General features: G+C 40.4%; 1 protein-coding gene across 1 annotated transcript in view; it reads left to right on the forward strand.

Moving 5' to 3' along the window:
• PKP2 (plakophilin 2) overlaps positions 1-4,301 on the forward strand; it is a 117,599-nt gene extending 113,298 nt beyond the window's left edge. The window contains exons 12-13 of the mRNA XM_017886048.1: positions 2,362-2,449; positions 2,596-4,301. Of these exons, the coding sequence (XP_017741537.1) occupies positions 2,362-2,449; positions 2,596-2,664 (157 nt within the window). The 3' untranslated portion in view covers positions 2,665-4,301. The remainder of the gene's footprint in view (positions 1-2,361; positions 2,450-2,595) is intronic.
• The last annotated feature ends 14,332 nt before the right edge of the window (positions 4,302-18,633 follow it).

Raw genomic sequence — 18,633 nt, forward strand, 5'->3', positions numbered from 1 at the left:
AGATACAAGTTACTTTTGTAAATAACCAAACAAAAGAAATGGCCACGATAGCATACTTCTAATGACTTACAAAGCAGATGGCTTCATCTGTACTGAAGAAACGTGTGCTTGGCTGTTCAGGGATGTACATGTCACCTCCACCACAGCCCCACCCAAGTTAGGTCCCTTCTACCCTGCAGCCCCACTTTGCAGTGCACATGAGGAAGGAAGACTGCATTCAGAGTCAGATTAAAATAAGCCCTGAGCACTGGCTGGAGTGTCAGTTCCCCAAGAATATTCACCTGTCGCCACAGGCTGGCAGATAGTATTAGAGTTGCTCAGTCTTTGTGGAGAGAATGAATTACTGCTGGAAAACAGAAATGACTCTTCTTCCAAATAGTCATCCAAACTTCCAGGCAAATCACCATAAGATACTATGATGCTCATTATTTGAGTATTCAGATATAACAATTATTGCACATGGGAATATGCAATTACTTTTGGAAACTTCTGGTAGCTTAGCAAGATAGGGGGTGAGCTACTCTGTTACTTGTTTATTGCCCTGAGTGTCCACTTGTGAGTCCTCACATCCCCTGTTTCAAAAACAAAAGTTAACAAGCAGCTTCTTGCCAGTGGTGTCTGCTGCTCTTTCCTTACTAGAGTGTTATATATCTGACCTGTCATTTGTGGGCTAGCCTGGGAACTAATTATCATTTATAACATTACATCTTTGAATAAAAGAATACCAAGTATCAAACAACCAACTTATAAACAAACATTATGAATATAACAGTCTTGGAATTTAATAACTTTTTACACTTTTCAATATTAGAGACCCATCACTTTGATGGATTTATTTGCCCTTCAGTTATTACCAAGTGATTCTGAAAAGTCCGGGAGGTACTAACAAGTCTGTGAAGTGCTGATTTGACTGCTCCTCCCTGCCAGGCTAGTATGGAAGAGAAAGGCTTTTCACTCTTGAAGGAACACAGCATGCTCTTCTCTGTACATCTTTACACTCTCTGGTTTTGGTTTTATGTTTACAAATGCCTATGCTATGGGAGGGGGGAAACTTCTTTGTTTAAAAAAAAAAAAAAAAAACTCAGCCATGTGCTAATCAGGTGATAGAAGAGAAAGAGATACAAGGCAGCACTGATCTAAGCCTGAAGTGGGACATTTAGAATAAATTTAAAAGCAGAACATGGGCCGGGCACAGTGGCTCTCATCTGTAATTCCAGCACTATGGGAGGCCGAGGCAGGCAGATCGTGAGGTCAGGAGATTGAGACCACCGTGGCTAACATGGTGAAACCCGGTCTCTACTAAAAATACAAAAAATTAGCCGGGCGTGGTGTTGGACACTTGTAGTCCCAGCTGCTCAGGAGGCTGAGGCAAGTGAATCGCTTGAACCTGGGAGGCGGAGCTTGCAGTGAGCCGAGATGGCACCACTGCACTCCAACCTGGGTGACACAGACTCCATCTCAAAAAAAAAAAAGCAGAATATGAAATACTATGTACAGTTCAAGTGCAGTGGTCACTTGGTTTTATAGCAGGAACAAGTTTTCCATTTGCTCTATATAGAAACGTAAAGAGATTTTGAAACTGCTTTAATGGGCTGCCACAAGAATTTATTTTATTGACTTGAAAATTACTCCTACATTCATGGTGTCACAAAATCATATGTATTTTCAGTCATGTTTTCATGCATTTTATTCTATAAACATACATTATAACCATACAAATATAGATTCTATTCTATAAATAATTCAGGAATTTATAACATATCTAAAGATATATTCCTTATAAATATCAGGGATTTTTCTCTATAAACTACTTTGCTTATTTTTTTTATTTTTTTTTTTTATTTTGAGACAGAGTCTAACTCTGTCACCAGGCTGGAGTGCAGTGGCGCGATCTCAGCTCACTGCAACCTCCGTTCCCAGGTTCAAGTGATTCTCCTGCCTCAGCTTCCCTAGTAGCTGGGATTACAGGCACACACCGCCACACCCAGCTAGATTTTGTATTTTTAGTAGAGACGGGGTTTCACTATGTTGGCCAGGATGGTCTCGATCTCCTGACCTCGTGATCTACCCACCTTGGCCTCCCAAAAGTGCTGGGACTACAGGCATGAGCCACCCCTCCTGGCCTATAAACTATTTATTTATTAGCACTGTGCTAGTGGTTTAAAAAGAAAACAAAAACAAATATGGTCCCCTCCTTCCAGAGTTTGCTGCCTAATTGTCTGGTCACCGAGTGGCCTGACTTCATGGACGGCTCCTGGGGAGGAGCAGTTGAAGAGTGAAGAGGTCTTACAGAACGCCGACAGACAGCATCCAGAAGCCTCACTCATTCTCCCTGATCTCAGAATGTCCTTTTCTTTTCAGCTATGCCTGCAACAAAGCAAGTAAAGCTGCTTCCGTCCTCCTGTACTCTCTGTGGGCACACACGGAACTCCACCATGCCTACAAGAAGGTAAGAACGTGAACAAGGAATGTGTCATAGTTAACAGAGCCAGGTAATAATGGCCCACTTGACCCTGGTAAGAAATCACTAAAAAACTGCATTTTCTTGTGTGCCAGTTTTGTTACCTTTCACGTTTCTGTTTCCTTATCCCAAAGGCTCAGTTTAAGAAGACAGATTTTGTCAACAGCCGGACTGCCAAAGCCTACCACTCCCTTAAAGACTGAGGAAGATGACAAAGTATTCTCAGCTGCAAAAATCCCCAAAGGAAAATACCTATTTTTCTACTACCCAGCCCAAGAAACCTCAAAAGCATGCCTTGTTTCTATCCTTTTCTATTTCCATGGTCCCCTGAATCCAGAAAACAAATAGAACATAATTTTATGAGTCTTCCAGAAGACTTTTGCGAGTTTGCCACCAGTAGATACTGGCCACAGGCACTACAAATAGTAGTCTTTGCTATTAGAGGTTATGGTGCATGGCCTCCTGGAAACAAAATGGGAATTCATGTGGAAGGGACATTAATCCAATAAATAAGGAAAGAAGCTGTTGCATTACTGGGATTTTAAAAATTTGATTTACATTTATATTCCTTTTCCGGTTCCCATGTTTTGTCACTCGTGCACATTGCTTCACCATTGGGCCACGAGTGTAGTATTCTGCAATGTTGAAACAGAATAGAAATGATAAGAAATATCTGCAGTTATCCAGGAGAAAGTATAATGGCAAAATTATTGGTTTCTTTCTTTACTTTGTGCTTGTTTTTATCCCCTTGAGTTTTTTTTCTCTGATTTTTAAATAAACAAGAAATTTAGATTACAGAGTATGCATGACTATAAGAAAAGAAATTGAGAGGAAATGATCATGGCAAATTAAAGAAATCTTTTCCTCCCAGAACTTAAAGTAAAATAAATCTTTTCCACAGAGAAAGGCAACTATGATTATAAAATTTAACATTCCCCCAAACACTCAGTGAATGAGATTTTTGCTCAGGACATACTTTACCTATAACAATGCCATTAAATCCAAATCCCTTCTAAACAATGGCATTCCGTGTAATGCCTTTCCTGGACTTCTTTGGCCACTGCCCTGGACTAGTGGAAGAATGGACTCTATCTTTATCTGCAAGAGGAACTAAGGCCTTCTATCAGACTAACCAACCAGCCTGGGGCACTGAAAATATGAGTTACATTATCAACTAGCCCAGCTTTGCCCAGCATTTAAGAAATATCACAGAGCCACTAGATCTCATATGATCTTCTTCAAGCCATTATTTTAACTCAAGAAAACTCTAGAGAAAAAAAATGAAGAAGTCATGTTGAAGAAGAGATAAGAATGTGTCAAGACCATCCAGAAATGATATGAGAAATACTGATGTTTTAAAAGGTGACATCATCCAGCGAAATGAATCTATATTAAATGTTATTTTAACTGCGCTATGATTAAAACCATTCATATAGAGTTAGTCTTTACAACTACTATTCTGTTATATATATATTTTTTAATCTGGCAACATTTGTCCTAAGTAAAGTAAGGAAAAAAATTCTTCAACTCCTTTGGCCAGAAAGGTGTACTAGAAAATAAATTTTGAACGTGTACTTAAGTCTTTATTGTATTTGAAACAATTTTTTTTTCAATTTTAAAAGCTGAATGAAGACAACTTAGGTTACTAACCTAGTTCAAAATGAAATTATTTAGATACCAATTTTAAAATACTGGAGAGAATTTATATGTCTTTTTCCAGAATTCTGATGATAAGCATTTGGAGTGCATTTATTCCTCCAGATAATAAATGTATGTTCAATAACTTTTTGTGTTTTTTAAGGCATTAATAAAGCCTTTGATAATATTAAATACAAAATGAGACAAAAGTAGTGTTGCTTGCATTGGTGTCTGTGTATATCTGATTTATTTGTGTATCTTGGAATATATGGTATGATTGACATGAAATTTGAGGATTTAACCTTGTAAACTTCAATTACTAAGGGTTTGATACTTTGTAATTACTTATATTTTCCCCCTAATTAAAATCCTAAATTTTTTACCAAGAGACATTTCCTGTAAGAATGGCGGGACTAGATGGTGACCATAAAAATGAAGACACATGCAGACGTGTTAGCTGTGGTTAGATTTTAGTATATTATTGGGTGATTCTGTGACTGTGAAAAGACAAGACTACATTTGATTTCCATGTGCTGCTTTGTCCACTGTTTGCAAACACCTCATTACTTTACAGTTTGTGAACACCTCTCAGGGAGGTTCTTCTCTGAATGAACAGTTTTGATCACAGGTTTATATTTAAATATGTTTGTTTTCCTATGTGTCCCAGACCTCGCCCATGCCTTCAGAGAAACTAATGGGCAAAGCTGGGCCTTTTTGTTTATTTGTGTTTATTTGTTCCAAAGGGCTGTTCTCTGTCAAGAATTCTTCATGGTCTTCTGGAATGAAGGAGGTTGCTGCCCTCGATTTCCATCACTGGAAGCATTTGTTTAGATCTGATGGCAATAACCAAAGGGTTATCTGATAAAATAGACAGGGGATTAACATGTCAAGTGGGAGAATAAGCAGCAGGACTAGATAAACCACTATAAAACCAATTTAATCACATTGTGAAGAAGCAATTTCTTAGAAGAAAACAGGAGATGGGAGATATATATCTGTATACACGCACACACACACACGTTTATATATAGACACCTACATATGTGTGTGTGTGTGCCTATATACTATAGTTATAAAATGAGATTTCCCCTAAATAAAATGTCTAATGAACTTACTGCTTTGGAATAAGGACTTCAGTATGTGTGTACATTGAACAAACTTGCAGAAGAAGCTGCAAATCACAGAATCTCAGGATTAAGAGGGAATTTAGAAGGCATTTGGTCAAATCCTTCTCGAAGTATCATCTTGCATGAAAAAGACTCAGTTCTTATTAATGTGACAGAAAAGAAAAACATGCAGTCGTACACTCAACTAATTCTCAACATGACCATATAACTGGCTCTTTTCAAGACTCACTGTTGCATTAAAGTATTTCTTGTGAGAGGGAAGATAGATAAAAAAGGGAGCAAACTTTTCAAAATAAAATTCTGCTTTAAGTTTCATGTTTTAGTTTATAGTACAGTTTCATCACTTATGAAGTAAATGTTAACCTTTGAAGGACTATAAGAAAAATTCTTTGTGATATGATGTTCAGGAAAGAGAGATCAAAAATCCCAAGCACTGGCATAAGAATTGTTGAAAATATGAGAAGGGAAAGTGCCGTGAAGGCCCTAGCCTGGGAGACTCAGTGAGAGGATCCAGCAGTCCTTAGCCTGAGAAGGGTGTTGTGTCACCTCTCTGTATATATTTGAAAGCCCACTGTAGAGAAGATGATAGGCTTGTTCTGGCATAGTATAGAGGATGAAACCAGGATCAATAGGTGGAGGCTATTATGAGATTAGCTTTGACAGGGTAATAGTGGACATATATTGAGTACTTCTCACAGCCTCATGAAATCATCCTTTTCTCTTTTTTTTTTTGAGACAGAGTCTCGCTTTGTGGCCCAGGCTTGAGTGCAGTGGCACGATCTCAGCTCACTGCAAGCTCCACCTCCCAGGTTCAAGTGATTCTCCTGCCTCAGCCTCCCAAGTAGCTGGGACTACAGTCGCATGCTACCACACCCAGCTAATTTTTTGTCTTTTTAATAGAGACGAGGTTTCACCTCATCTTGATATCCTGATCTCGTGATCCACCCCACTGAGGCTCCCAAAGTGCTGGGATTACACGTGTGAGCCACCACACCTGGCCTCTTTTTTAACATTTTGAAAAGCATGAGAAACAAAACCTCGAAGCAGACAGAGGTTAAGTCATAGCTGGAAAGTGCAGAGGGGCTTTGTGAACCCAGATGGTCTGGCTCCTCTCTGGGAGTCCCCTGTGAGCCAAGAGTGAACAATTCATGTTTCCATGCTGGTGAACAGTGGAAGTCTCTTTGGCTTTGCTACCTTTGGAGAGTAAAGAGTGCAGTATGACATCATGGTTAAGAGGGCTCATTCTAGAATGGCCAGCCTGTGCTCAAATTGTGGTTTCTCCACTTATTAGCTGAGGCACATTTCTTATTCTCTCTGAGCCTCAGCTTTCCTTATTTGTAATGTGTGACAGTAGGATTTACCTCATTGGGTTGTTTTGAGGGTTAACTGTGTTAATAAATACAAAGCATTTGAAACAGTGCCTAATAGTATCTACTCAATAAATGCCGATATGGTTTGGCTGTGTGTCCCTACCGAAATTTCATCTCAAATTATAATCCCCACATGTTGAGGGAGGGACCAGGTGGAAAGTGATTGGATCATAAGGGCGGTTTCCCTCATCCTTTTCTGCTGATAGTGAGTTCTCATGAGAGCTGATGGTTTTATATGGCAGTTTTCCCTGCTCTTACTTGCTGTCTCTCACCTGCCACCATGTAAGACATGCCTCTTCCCCTTCGGCCATGACTGTAAGTTTCCTGAGGCTCCCCCAGCCATGTGGAACTGTGAGTCAATCAAACCTCTTTCCTTTATAAATTTCCCAGTCTCGGGTATTTCTTTATAGCAGTGTGAAAACAAACTAATACAAGTGCTAACTAAATTACTTGCAATTCCCTGGTTTGGAGGTCTTTGCTTTTCTTTTTAAGTTCATCTCTTGTGAATTTCTCTTTGTAGATAAAGCTGGTTCAGTTAAAAGCCCCAATAGAAGGCCGGGTAGAAATGAGGAAAACAAATATGGCCCAGGCAAGTGACTCTGAATGTCCATTCCTCAGAACATGAGTCCTTTGTGGGTAGTTAAGTGTTACATGAAAAGAAATATTCTATACTTAAATAAGTATGTTCTTTATGAAAAAAAAACATAGTTATACAAAGATCAAAAGATTCTTGACCATGGCATGACTTCTCAGAATGCCGTGAGTGCCTTGTAATTATAAAATTTCCAAGGAGGGACAGCTTATGCCGCATGTCAGACACCTGTTTTTTGAAGCTGTAAGCCCTTTTTTTTCTTAGACAACTCTTGAAGCTGTACCACTGCTGTGAACTCTGACCAACATCCACCTGTGCCATACGCAAGAGGACAAGGGGTGTTTATCTGGCTCTCAGTACAGTTCATCAAGCTAAGCCTCAGCCACTAATAAACTATACGCAGTGTTAGTTCTGAACAATCTTAGTAAAATCTGAAAATCTGTGATTTCAATAGATTGAGGGTCATTTCCTGAAGATTTTGTTTCATGCCCACCTGGAGTGCTGCAAATCTGGACAGGTGGATAACTCAAGGTGGTTATTAGCCCAGAGAAGCAGATGGAAGCAGTGACTGGCATTCTTTTATCTGGCTGATCAGATAAATAAACCTCTTCACTCTCACATCAAGAAACAATTACATCTCTTAGAAGCCTGAATTTCTCCTGTAAGCAGCTGACCCGCAATAAACCTGGCAAGGAATACAAAACAAGTCCAAAGTCTTGGGGATTTTCTTCACAGTAATTGGATGTTCTTCCCAATAACAATCCTTTGGGTATTTTTTGGTTTGGGGATTTTAAGAAAAAAGTGTTTTCATTTTTCATCCATCTTTCAACATGTATTGAACACCCCTACTCCTGGAGCTGAGGACCAGTGATGTAACTTTATGAAGAAGTGCTCACAGATTTGTGAAATTTACTGCACTATGATGGACACTTTCATCACTCACAGTATCCTTCACTTGAGAAGCAAAAAGTTACCAACTGTTTGGTGAGGGCTAAGGAGCCCTAGACCCATACGGATCATCTAGAATAGGTGTCTTATAAAATAAGAAATGGTTGGAGTGAGAAGCAGAGAATTATTAAAAAGAATCCTTCAGTTTTAGCTAGGAGTTGAATCAGAATTAATGGTAAGAAGAACAACCTAGAAAACCTGTAATTCTAATATTTAGGAAATGAACAAAGTTTTTTTTTTTTTTAGAAAGTTTTGTTTCTTTTGTCCTTTGTTCTAATTGCAGATTTTTGCAATTCCTAATTTAAAAAATAGAAGCAATCTATTTTAGTGGGGTTGCCTTAACAGTTTTATATAAGAATTATGCGTGAACATGTTAAGTAACACATTCCGATTTCTTTTGGTAGCTCATACTTAGAGTGACCCAATTCTTTATCTTATGTTTTATTTCTCCTTCTTCAGTTTATCACTTGGAATGCTTCAATTGCATTTCAGTAACAAAAAAGTTCAAAATAGCTTATGCAATAAATGTTTTTATCCCATGTAACAGGAATGCCAGGTTTAGGCTTGTGCTTGGTTATTACAGCAGCTCGTTGAAGACATCACGAACCCAGTTCCCTTCTTTTTTTTTTGAGACAGAGTCTCGCTCTGTCACCCAGGCTGGAGTACAGTGGCACAATCTCGGCTCACTGCAGCCTCCGCCTCCCAGATTCAAGCCATTCTCTTGCTTCAGCCTCCCGAGTAGCTGGATTACAGGCGCCTCCACCACACCTGGCGATTTTTTGTATTTTTAGTAGAGACGGAGTTTCACCATGTTGGCCAGGCTGGTCTCAATCTCCTGACCTCATGATCTGCCCACCTCGGCCTCCCAAAGTGCTCAGGTAACAGGCATGAGCCACCACACCCGGCCCTTCTGTCTTTCAGCTTTACCATCCTTGACATCTTGGATTCTGCATTCCAGTTGATCTCTTCATGTTTACAGAATGGTTGCAGCAGCTCCAAACATTCCATCTTCACAGAGCCATGTCCAAAGGCCAGAAGTATATACCTTTCTTGCACCTTTTTTATAAGTAAATTTTTCTAGAGGTCTGCATCAAATATCTTTTATTTCTTATTGCCCAGAATTGCACATCCATTCCTAAGCCAGTTTCTAGTGAGAAAAGTACAACTACTATGCCTTTAAGCCAATTACATTTCACCCAAGGCTGGGCCTACCTCCCCTGAGGCTCATGGAGTGTTTTACTGAGCAAGGGGGGGAAAAAAGGCTGTAGACTAGTCAGCCAACATTGATAACTGGATAACAGAGACACTCAATGAAGGAAGCATTCAACTTTTTTAGCAAATTGATTTCACCTGGCCTATAAGAGCACCTTGATTTTTCAAACCGTGCAGCTGCGTCTATTTAAATTTTTCTATGATTGTTGTGTTGCATTTAGGACCCAGTCCATGAAAATCTGTGGGTAAAGAATGATGGGCGAGCTAGGAACTGCAGTTAGCCTCATGATTTCAGGGAGAAGAATAAAAGCGATGCTCAGTTTTACAACGGGGAGTGGAGGAAGAGTCATTTCAGAAGCTATGGTGCCTCTTTTTCACTGTCTCCTTTGCTTGACATCTACCATTTCTCACCTGTAAGTTGTAATTATGGACCCGAAGTTGTACCTTCATTGACAGAATCATTCTGAAAGCTGGCCTGCGCCTGAGGTTGTTGGATAGTCTAGTTTCCCCACTGAGACATCAGCCGTGGCAGTGTAGCCCAGTGGAGAGAACGTGAATTTGAATTCTGACTTTGTCTCTGACTGGCTGTGTGACTCTGCAGAGTTCTGGGTGTCCATTTTACCTCAGTTCTTCGTAGGATTGTTGAGGGAATAAAATGAGATAATGTCAAAATGTCTGCCACCTGGGCACTCAAGAAAAGGTAATGATTACTTCCTTCTGCTTGTAGATCTGGCTGCCACCCAGGGACCCCCGGGCTTCAACATCTGCCTCCTGCCCCTTCCACCCACCCCTGACCCTACCACCACCACCCGTTTCATTCCCATGCCTTTCATCGGGTCCCAGGGATCATCTCCGAGCAGAAAGCAAATTCCACAGTGGCAAAACAGGAAATGATGAGGGGCGGGGGAAATGTACCTGCTTAATCTCCTCATTCCCAGCAGCCTCTCCTCACGGCTCCAGGTTTCAATCACTTCTCTTGCGGATCTGTTATCCACAACCCCACAGTTCCTGAGCTACCCATTTCCACGCCAAACCCCATCCTTCTGGAGAACTCAAATCAGGGGTCTTCCAGGGACACAAAGTGAGGTCACTCCCCTTCTTGCTGCTAGGGTTGCAGCAGGAGACAATGTGGTCTCACTAACCCAGGTGGAAATAATATGTTTTCCTAGTTTTAAAAAAGCATCTGTACTACCCAGGGTAAATAATAAATTAGGTCAGCCCAATAGTAATAATGGATTTACTTTTCTGGGGAAAAAAAAAAAAAATTGTTTTGGAAGATAGCTTGGAGCCTCAGCACATGTTTTCTGTTCATATGAAAGTCAGATGTGACAAAGACTCTCATTGCCTCCACCATACCCTTTTTCTCCTTTTTCCAACACGATAGAAAGTCTAACAGAGCACATGCTACTCAGAATAAAGACTGCATTCCCTGGGCAACTTGTTCGGGTCCCCTTCGAAGCTGTGGAAGCTTTGTTGTTTTGCTCTTCACAATAAATCTTGCTGCTGCTCAAAAAAAAAAAAAAAAAAACTGCATTCCCCCACCTCACAACAGAGTGAGGGCATGGGACTGAGAGCTGGTCCATGGGATGTGAGTGAAGGACAATCCAACAGCTTCTCAAAACCTTCAGAGATGTTGGGCACGTGTGTGCCCTTGCCCTCCTTTTTCCCCTTTGTTCATCCTGCCTGGAAGCTGTTGCTGCCCTCCTGAACCACAAGGATGGAGGCCACTCTTGTTATGGCAGTACAGTGACCTGAGAGGAGCCGGGTCACAGCAGCTCTGGATCCCTTACCTTCAGACGTCTGCACATGTGAGAGAGAAATAAATTTTAATTGGGTTTAAGCTACTATTTTGTTTTTTATAAATCACACTCAAACTTAGTTGTAACTATTACTTCTTGAGACCACATCTGGAGCAAAATCAAATTTTAAAAAAACAGGCTGGGAATGGTGGTTCATGCCTGTAATCCCAGCACTTTAGGAGGCCGAGGCAGATGGATCACTTGAGGTCAGGAATTCAAGACCAGCCTGGCCAACATGGTGAAACCCGGTCTCCACTAAAAGTACAAAAATTAGCTGGACGTGGTGGCATGCACCTATAATCCCAGCTAGTGGGGAGGCTGAGACACGAGAATAGCTCGAACCCGTGGGGCAAAGGTTGCAGTGAGCTGAGATTATGCCACTGCACTCCAGCCTGGGGAGCAGAGCGAGATTCCATCTCAAAAAAAAAAAAAAAAAAATTTAAATTTCCAAACCCAAAAGATACAATGCCTCTGTCCTAGATTAGAACACCAACTAGAAGATTAACCTGCTAGTGAGAATACACAGAGAATTAAATTCAGTGAGTTAATTTTAGATCCCTATATCCTGTTGATAATGCTCTTTACAAAGCAGCCTTCAGCCATGCTCTGAAATTAATTCTACTATATAGACACTACAAGGCCAAGAGGGAACTGAAAGGAACAGAACTGACCTAATGATGCCAAATTTCCCTTGGGAGCCATACCTGTAAGGGGGAAAAAAAAAAGTAGTACCTAAAATAATTTATAAAACTATATAACTAGCCAATAGCCAAGATATGGAAACAAACGAAGTGTCTGTCATGGATAAATGGATAAAGAAAATGTGGTACGTATGTGTGTGTAGATAGATAGACAGATATTCAGCCTTAAAGATGAAGAAAGTCCTGTCACACACTACAACATGGCAGAACCTTGAGGACATTGAGCTAAGTGAAATAAGCCAGTCACAAAAAGACAAATACTGAATGATCTAAGTTACATGTGGAATCTAAAAAGTCATAGGCTGAACATGTTGGCCCTTGGCCTGTAATCCCAGCACTCCCTGCAATCTCAGGAGTCCAAGACCAGCCTGAGCAACACAGGGAGATCCCGTCTCTACAAAAAATTAGTCAGACATTGTGGCGTGCATGCCCTTAGTCCCAGCTACTCAGGAGGCTGAGGTGGCAGGATTCCTTGAGCCCAGGAGGTCAAGGCTGCAGTGAGCCATGATCACACCACTGCACTCCAGTGTAGGCAACAGAGTGAGACTCCATTTCAAAAAATAAATAAAAATTTAAAAATCATACTCGGTGAGGCATGGTGACTCATGTCTGTAATCCCAGCACTTTTCGGAGACCAAGGCAGGAGGGTCAAGAGCTCGGGAGTTTGAGACCGGCCTGGGTAACAAAGTGAGACTCCCATCTCTACAAAAAAAATCAAAAAACTAGATGGACGTAGTGGTGCACACCAGTAGTCCCAGCTACTCAGGGGGCTGAGGCAGGATAATTGCTTGAGCCCAGAAGGTCAAGGCTGCAGTGAGCCGTGTTCGTGCCACTGCACGAGCCTGGATGATAGAGCAAGACCCTGTCTCAAAAAAAAAAAAAAAAGTCATATTATCACTATAAGAATGGTTATTTGGGGTTAGAGGTAAGGAAATGGGGAAATGTTGGACAACAGATACAAACTTGGCAGTTTTAAGGTGCATATGGTCTGAGACCTAATGTACAGCACGGTAACTAGTTAATGCTGTATTGTATACTTGAAATTCTCTAAGAAAGTAGATCTTAAATAATCTCTCCAAAAAAAAGCTAAGGTAATAGATTTCTTAATTAGCTTGATTGTAGTTGTCATTTCACAGTATATACATATATGAAAACATCACATTATACATCTTGAATATTTTTATTTGTCACTTACACCTTAATAAAGATGAGGAGTGGGGAAAATACTATGTAGCAAGCAAAGTCTGTTTGCTACAGTGTATTTGCTGATGGATGTCAAGAGGAAATGGTTTTCTGCCAAACTTAGGTCACATTTTTTAAAGACTTGCAGGAAAACCATAGTTGCCTAATACAATGTATCTGACAGAGGCAATGTTTGACAAAAGGCATCCAGTTTTTCATGTACATATTGTGTTTAGGAAACATTGCCAAGTCATAATAAACAGTCCTATGTGGATTTGTGGGATTTTTGCTTCATGAATCTTGCCTTTGGGCACTCGGCACCCCGTTTGACTTCTGAATTTCCTACTGTATCCCTGGGGCTAGATTTCTCAGCCCCTCACAGTTGGGTTTTGGATGCAGCTTAGGTTCTGTCAGGATTAGTTGGGTAGGAAGGTGGAGGCCATTTTCCAGGAGCTGTTATGGTTGGGGAGGAGGTCCCAGCGTAAGTCATCAGCCTCTAGTCACCAGCTTCCTGAGTGCTGGCAGCCTTGATAGTGGCAGATGTGGTGGCAGGAAGTGCAGCAGCCTGCCCCGACTTCTGCTCTTCCAACCCTTTCCACAGTTGTATAATACAAGCACCCAAATTCCTGTACTAAATACTTTCTGGGTGTTGGGTGCACCAAACTCTCAAATCACTGCTGAAGAACTTACTCATGTAACCAAACACCACCTGTTCCCCAATAACCTATGAAAATAAAAAAAAAAAAATTAAATACTTTCTGCAAATATCTAGAGTGAATTGTGTTTTCTGCACTAAACCCTGGTACATATTCTAACCATTTTTATTTTCTAGGAATTGGAATAATTAATTTACCGGAAAAGCCTAATCTTGTTTGTTAATGGAGTTTTTTTTAATGTTTATAACATTAAAACAGGGATCTTTGGGCTGGGCATGGTGGCTCATGCCTGTAATTCCAACACTTTGGGAGACCAAGGCAGGTGGATCACTTGAGGCCAGGAGTTCGAGACCAGCCTGACCAACATGGCGAAACCCTGTCTCTAGTAAAAACACAAAAATTAGCCGAGCGTGGTGGTGGGCGCTATAATCCCAGCTACTGGGGAGGCTGAGGCAGGAGAATTGCTTGAACCAAGGAGGCGGAGGTTGCAGTGAGCTGAGATCACGCCACTGCACTCCAGTCTGAGCAACAGAGTGAGACTGTGTCTAAATAAATAAATAAAGAGATCTTTGGCCGGGTGCGGTGGCTCACGCCTGTAATGCCAGCACTTCAGGAGGCCAAGGTGGGCAGATCATGAGGTCAGGAGATCGAGACCATCCTGGCTAATACAGTGAAACCCGTCTCTACTAAAAATACAAAAAATTAGCCAGGCGTGGTGGCACATGCCTGTAGTCCCAGCTACTCAGGAGGGTGAGGCAGGAGAATCACTTGAACCCGGGAGGTGAAGGTTGCAGTGAGCTGAGATCATGCCACTGCACTCCAGCCTGGGGGACAGAGTGAGACTCCGTCTCAAAAAATAATAATAGTTAATAAATAAAGAGATCTTTGGTATGTCATAAAGATGTTTACTTTTTAAACATTAAGCTTAAATATCTGGTCATTTTCACATATAAATCTAGTAGTTTTTTCTATAAGGCTTTTCCTTGATCTTAGATTAATATTTTAATAATGGATATGTTTAACAGAGTAATTTACCCCCAAATAATTAACACCTTAATTAATTAAATTTAGTAATAAATAGATTGGTAAATAGTTAAGTATGTTAAACTATAATATAATTTCAGTGTATCTCAAGGCCTTCACACCTAACAGGGTAGACCCAGACATTTAACAAACCAAACTCACCTAAACACTTAAATGGTGCTTACCAACCTGAGAAACCTGAGCGTAGAGAGGTAATACATCTGATGCCTTTAAATATTCAATACTATTTATAAACCAAATACTTTTCTCATGAAAATCACAAGACAAATATTAATTAAACATTAAAATTAAAATCCCAACTACAAAATTTCAGATTATCTTAAACAGATTAGATGTGTTAAATAACATACATAGCCAGATTATAATGATGATTTTAAAACTGAACACTTAAGTGTACATAGAAGTATTAATTTTTTTTTATTTCTGTCCTAATCTCTGTTATAGTTTCTGAGTCTTTGTGGGATTATATCATTACCTATAACTAAGGAAAGCAGATTTATAGTCTCAGGGTAGCTGAGTCCAGTTGGTGTGAAATCAAGGACGAAAAAGCTGCCGCAGATCTAGGTACAGTCAGAGATTCTAGCCCTGGACAAGGGGTCTGGTTGCTGGTTCCATTCAATTCTCCCTAAGCTACAGAAGACCTGAGCTCTCCCCTTCCCACAAATGTTTCTTTGTAGAGTGATAGGACTTTTGAAGCATGTGCTTTTTCTTGCTACCTAGTCTCCCTACCCAACCTCACACCATTGTATTATCTTAGATGGGGTGCATACCTTTCTCATACACACGCACCCACACACACCCCAAACTGAGGTTGCAACTAATCTCTTTCCTGCCTCATTAGAGTTCATTGAATCCTGCAAGCACACACACGTTGCAATTAATCTTTTTTATGCTTTACTTTATTACCTATCTCATCAGCCATTATCTTTTTTAAAACATTATATGGACATTGCTTACTTTTGGCCCTGATTCCAAAAAAATCTAAAGAAAATTAAAATTTAGAGAACAATACTCCTTTAAAAGAAAAGAAAACTTCCTTTTTTCCTCCTAGGGAAAACCCATTGCCCCTGAGAGCTTAATAGCTTTGAGCTCATGGGAAATGAAGAGCACTTCCAGGTCTGGAATTTACATCCTACTTCAAAGACATGTTTCCTAGATCGAGAATACTTAACAGTTTGAGATGTTTTAAAATCATTTCTGAACAAGCCCCTACTGGGGCTTTTACTTTCAAGAGTTTGAAATTTTGGCAAGCAGATACTTAAAGCTATTGATTTGTTCTGTCTTTAGCTACTGGAACTTATCACTGAAAGCTGAGATTTCATGCAGGAATTTCTTCTGTATCAGGACAACAGTAAGAGAAAGATCATTTCTAGCAAATTAATCTTTTTTTGAAATACTATTCACAACATTAGTACAATACAAAAACCCAAGCAGTTAGCCAAAATTCCTCATTCTTAGAGTTGTGGGCTGAAGTTCAAAATTTCTTGACTCACTGCCCATGATTCATTATTTTGAAAAGTTGTGTTTTGGGCTCAGACCCCACCTTTGATAATCACAGCATTAAAATTCAAAAATGATAGTCAAGGTTATTTATGTGGTGACCATACACAAAATTTACTTCTGTATTCCACAATTCTTTATTGATTCTTGCTTATCCTTTTGACTTTGTAGTTTTAAGAAAACATTACCTTATACAGTATTTCAACTATAGAGTTTATCAAACAATTATAATGTGTTTGAATTTTTTAATGTTACTGTGTCCTGACAAAAAACAACCATTATTTGGGGATAAATGTGTTAGCAGCAAAAGTATGCATCTGGGTCTGCAGCAACCGCAGTGCTTGCCTCCGCAGAAGAAAGAATTGGACCGACGGATATAAGGCAGAAGGAGAGACCAAGGCAAGTTTTACAGCAGGAGTGAAAGTTGATTAAAAAGCTTTAGAGCAGGAATGAAAGAAAGGAAAATACACTTGGAAGAGGGCCACCTGGGCAACCCGAAGGACACGTACCCTGTTTGACATTTTGACTTGGGATTTTATAAGTTAGCTTGCTTCTAGGGTCTTGTGTTACTTCCCACACGCCCAACTCCTGAGATGGGGAAGCGGCTGATCACCAGGTTCAGGTGTTTCCTATCTATTAGGAGCCTGCTGTTCCCTAGTGTCAGCTGTGACCAGTTATTAGAGAGCCAGTTAACGACCACTTGACGATCATCTGTTGGTCACCTGACATTCCTGATGTGTACGTGGTGTGTGGGGGCAAGGGGAGCCCTCTCCTGCCCTGCGCTTGCCCGACTAGCTACCTACAGTAACAAATGGAGTCTAAGGAAGTGATATAATGAAGACATTCCTATCCCCCTAAAAAACGTTCCTGCTTGAATGAGATGTTTGTATCTGGTTTGTCATAGTACCTGACATTCAACAATTGGAGATTAAGGCTTTGATTAAATATAAACTCTTTTAAAATACAAATTTTCTTAGACAAGTTACACCAAAAGTTTAACCAGCATCAGAAGACTATATAGAGCAAATCAATGGCATTAACATAATAAATCATCATACAACAGAATAATATACAGTAAAGAAAAAGAAGGACCTGTGGCTACAAGCAACAATGAAAATAAATCTGAATTGGAGTATGTTAAGCAAAAGACAAAAGTATAAAGTAAGTGTGATTCCATTTAAAGTTCAAAAACAAAACTACAAAAGTTAATCATACATATTTTTCTAGCTTTGGAAAGCTATAAAGGTGCAGAAGGAGCAGGACTGAACATTTTTTAAATAAAAAAGCTATAAAGAGTTGCCAGTAAAAATTAACACCAAACTTAGGTCAGCAGTTGCCTCTACTGGGGAGATTTGTCGGGGGCTCCCAAGGTGTTGAAAATGGTCTAATACTTACACATAAAGTACGAGTTCTCTAGTGTGATATATGTCATGTTTTAAAAGTATAAAACTAGTTTTATTTTTTAAATAAGTTATGTATATTTAAGGTATACAACCTGATGTTATGGGATACATACAAATAGTAAAATGGTTACTGCAGTGAGGCAAATTAACATATCCATCATCTCACATAGTTTCCCAATTTTTTGTTGTTTTGTGGCAAGAGTAGCTAGAATCTACTCGTTTAGCAGGAATCCCTACTATAGCACAGTCTAATTCCCTGTAGTCTTCATGTGGGACATTAGCGCTCTAGACTTTTTCATCCCATACATCTGTTACTTTGTAAGCTCTGACTGCATTTCCCCACTTCCTCCTCCTGCCCCAAAACTCATTTAAACATTAAAGATGGGCTGCCATGATTCAAAAGTGGAGGGGTAGAGCTTGAGGCACAGCCCCCAAACTTGCCCTCCTCATATCTCTAGTAGGGGCCATGGTGCGCCACTAAAGATCCTCTGTTCTAGGTCTGAAACAGCCCAGTTCCTGGGAGTGTTGGCAGCACCATCTCTCAGGTGAGTCTCACTCAGGGACTACCCTTTGGCTGAAAAGAGCCATAGCCCAGGCTGGGTGCGGTGGCTCACGCCTGTAATCCCAGCACTTTGGAAGGCCAAGGTGGGCAGATCACCTGAGGTTGGGAGTTCAAGACCAGCCTGACCAACATAGAGAAATCCCCATCTCTACTAAAAATATAAAATTAGCCAGGCGTGGTGGCGGGCGCCTGTAATCCCAGCTACTTGGGAGTCTGAGGCAGGAGAATTGCTTGAACCTGGGAGGCGGAGGTTGCATCAAGCGGAGATCACACCACTGCACTCCAGCCTGGGCAACAGAGCAAGACTCCATCTCAAAAAAAAAAAAAAAAAAAAAAACCCCCAAGCGCAGGCCTTCTTCCTGGGGAAAGCCCATATACACAGACTGGTGAAAATATACAGGTTCAGCCCTTGACCCCCAATAGGATACACATGTGATG

The sequence above is a fragment of the Rhinopithecus bieti genome, unplaced genomic scaffold (assembly GCF_001698545.2).
Source record: "Rhinopithecus bieti isolate Rb0 unplaced genomic scaffold, ASM169854v2 scaffold_72, whole genome shotgun sequence".
In the NCBI taxonomy this organism is placed as follows: domain Eukaryota; kingdom Metazoa; phylum Chordata; class Mammalia; order Primates; family Cercopithecidae; genus Rhinopithecus; species Rhinopithecus bieti.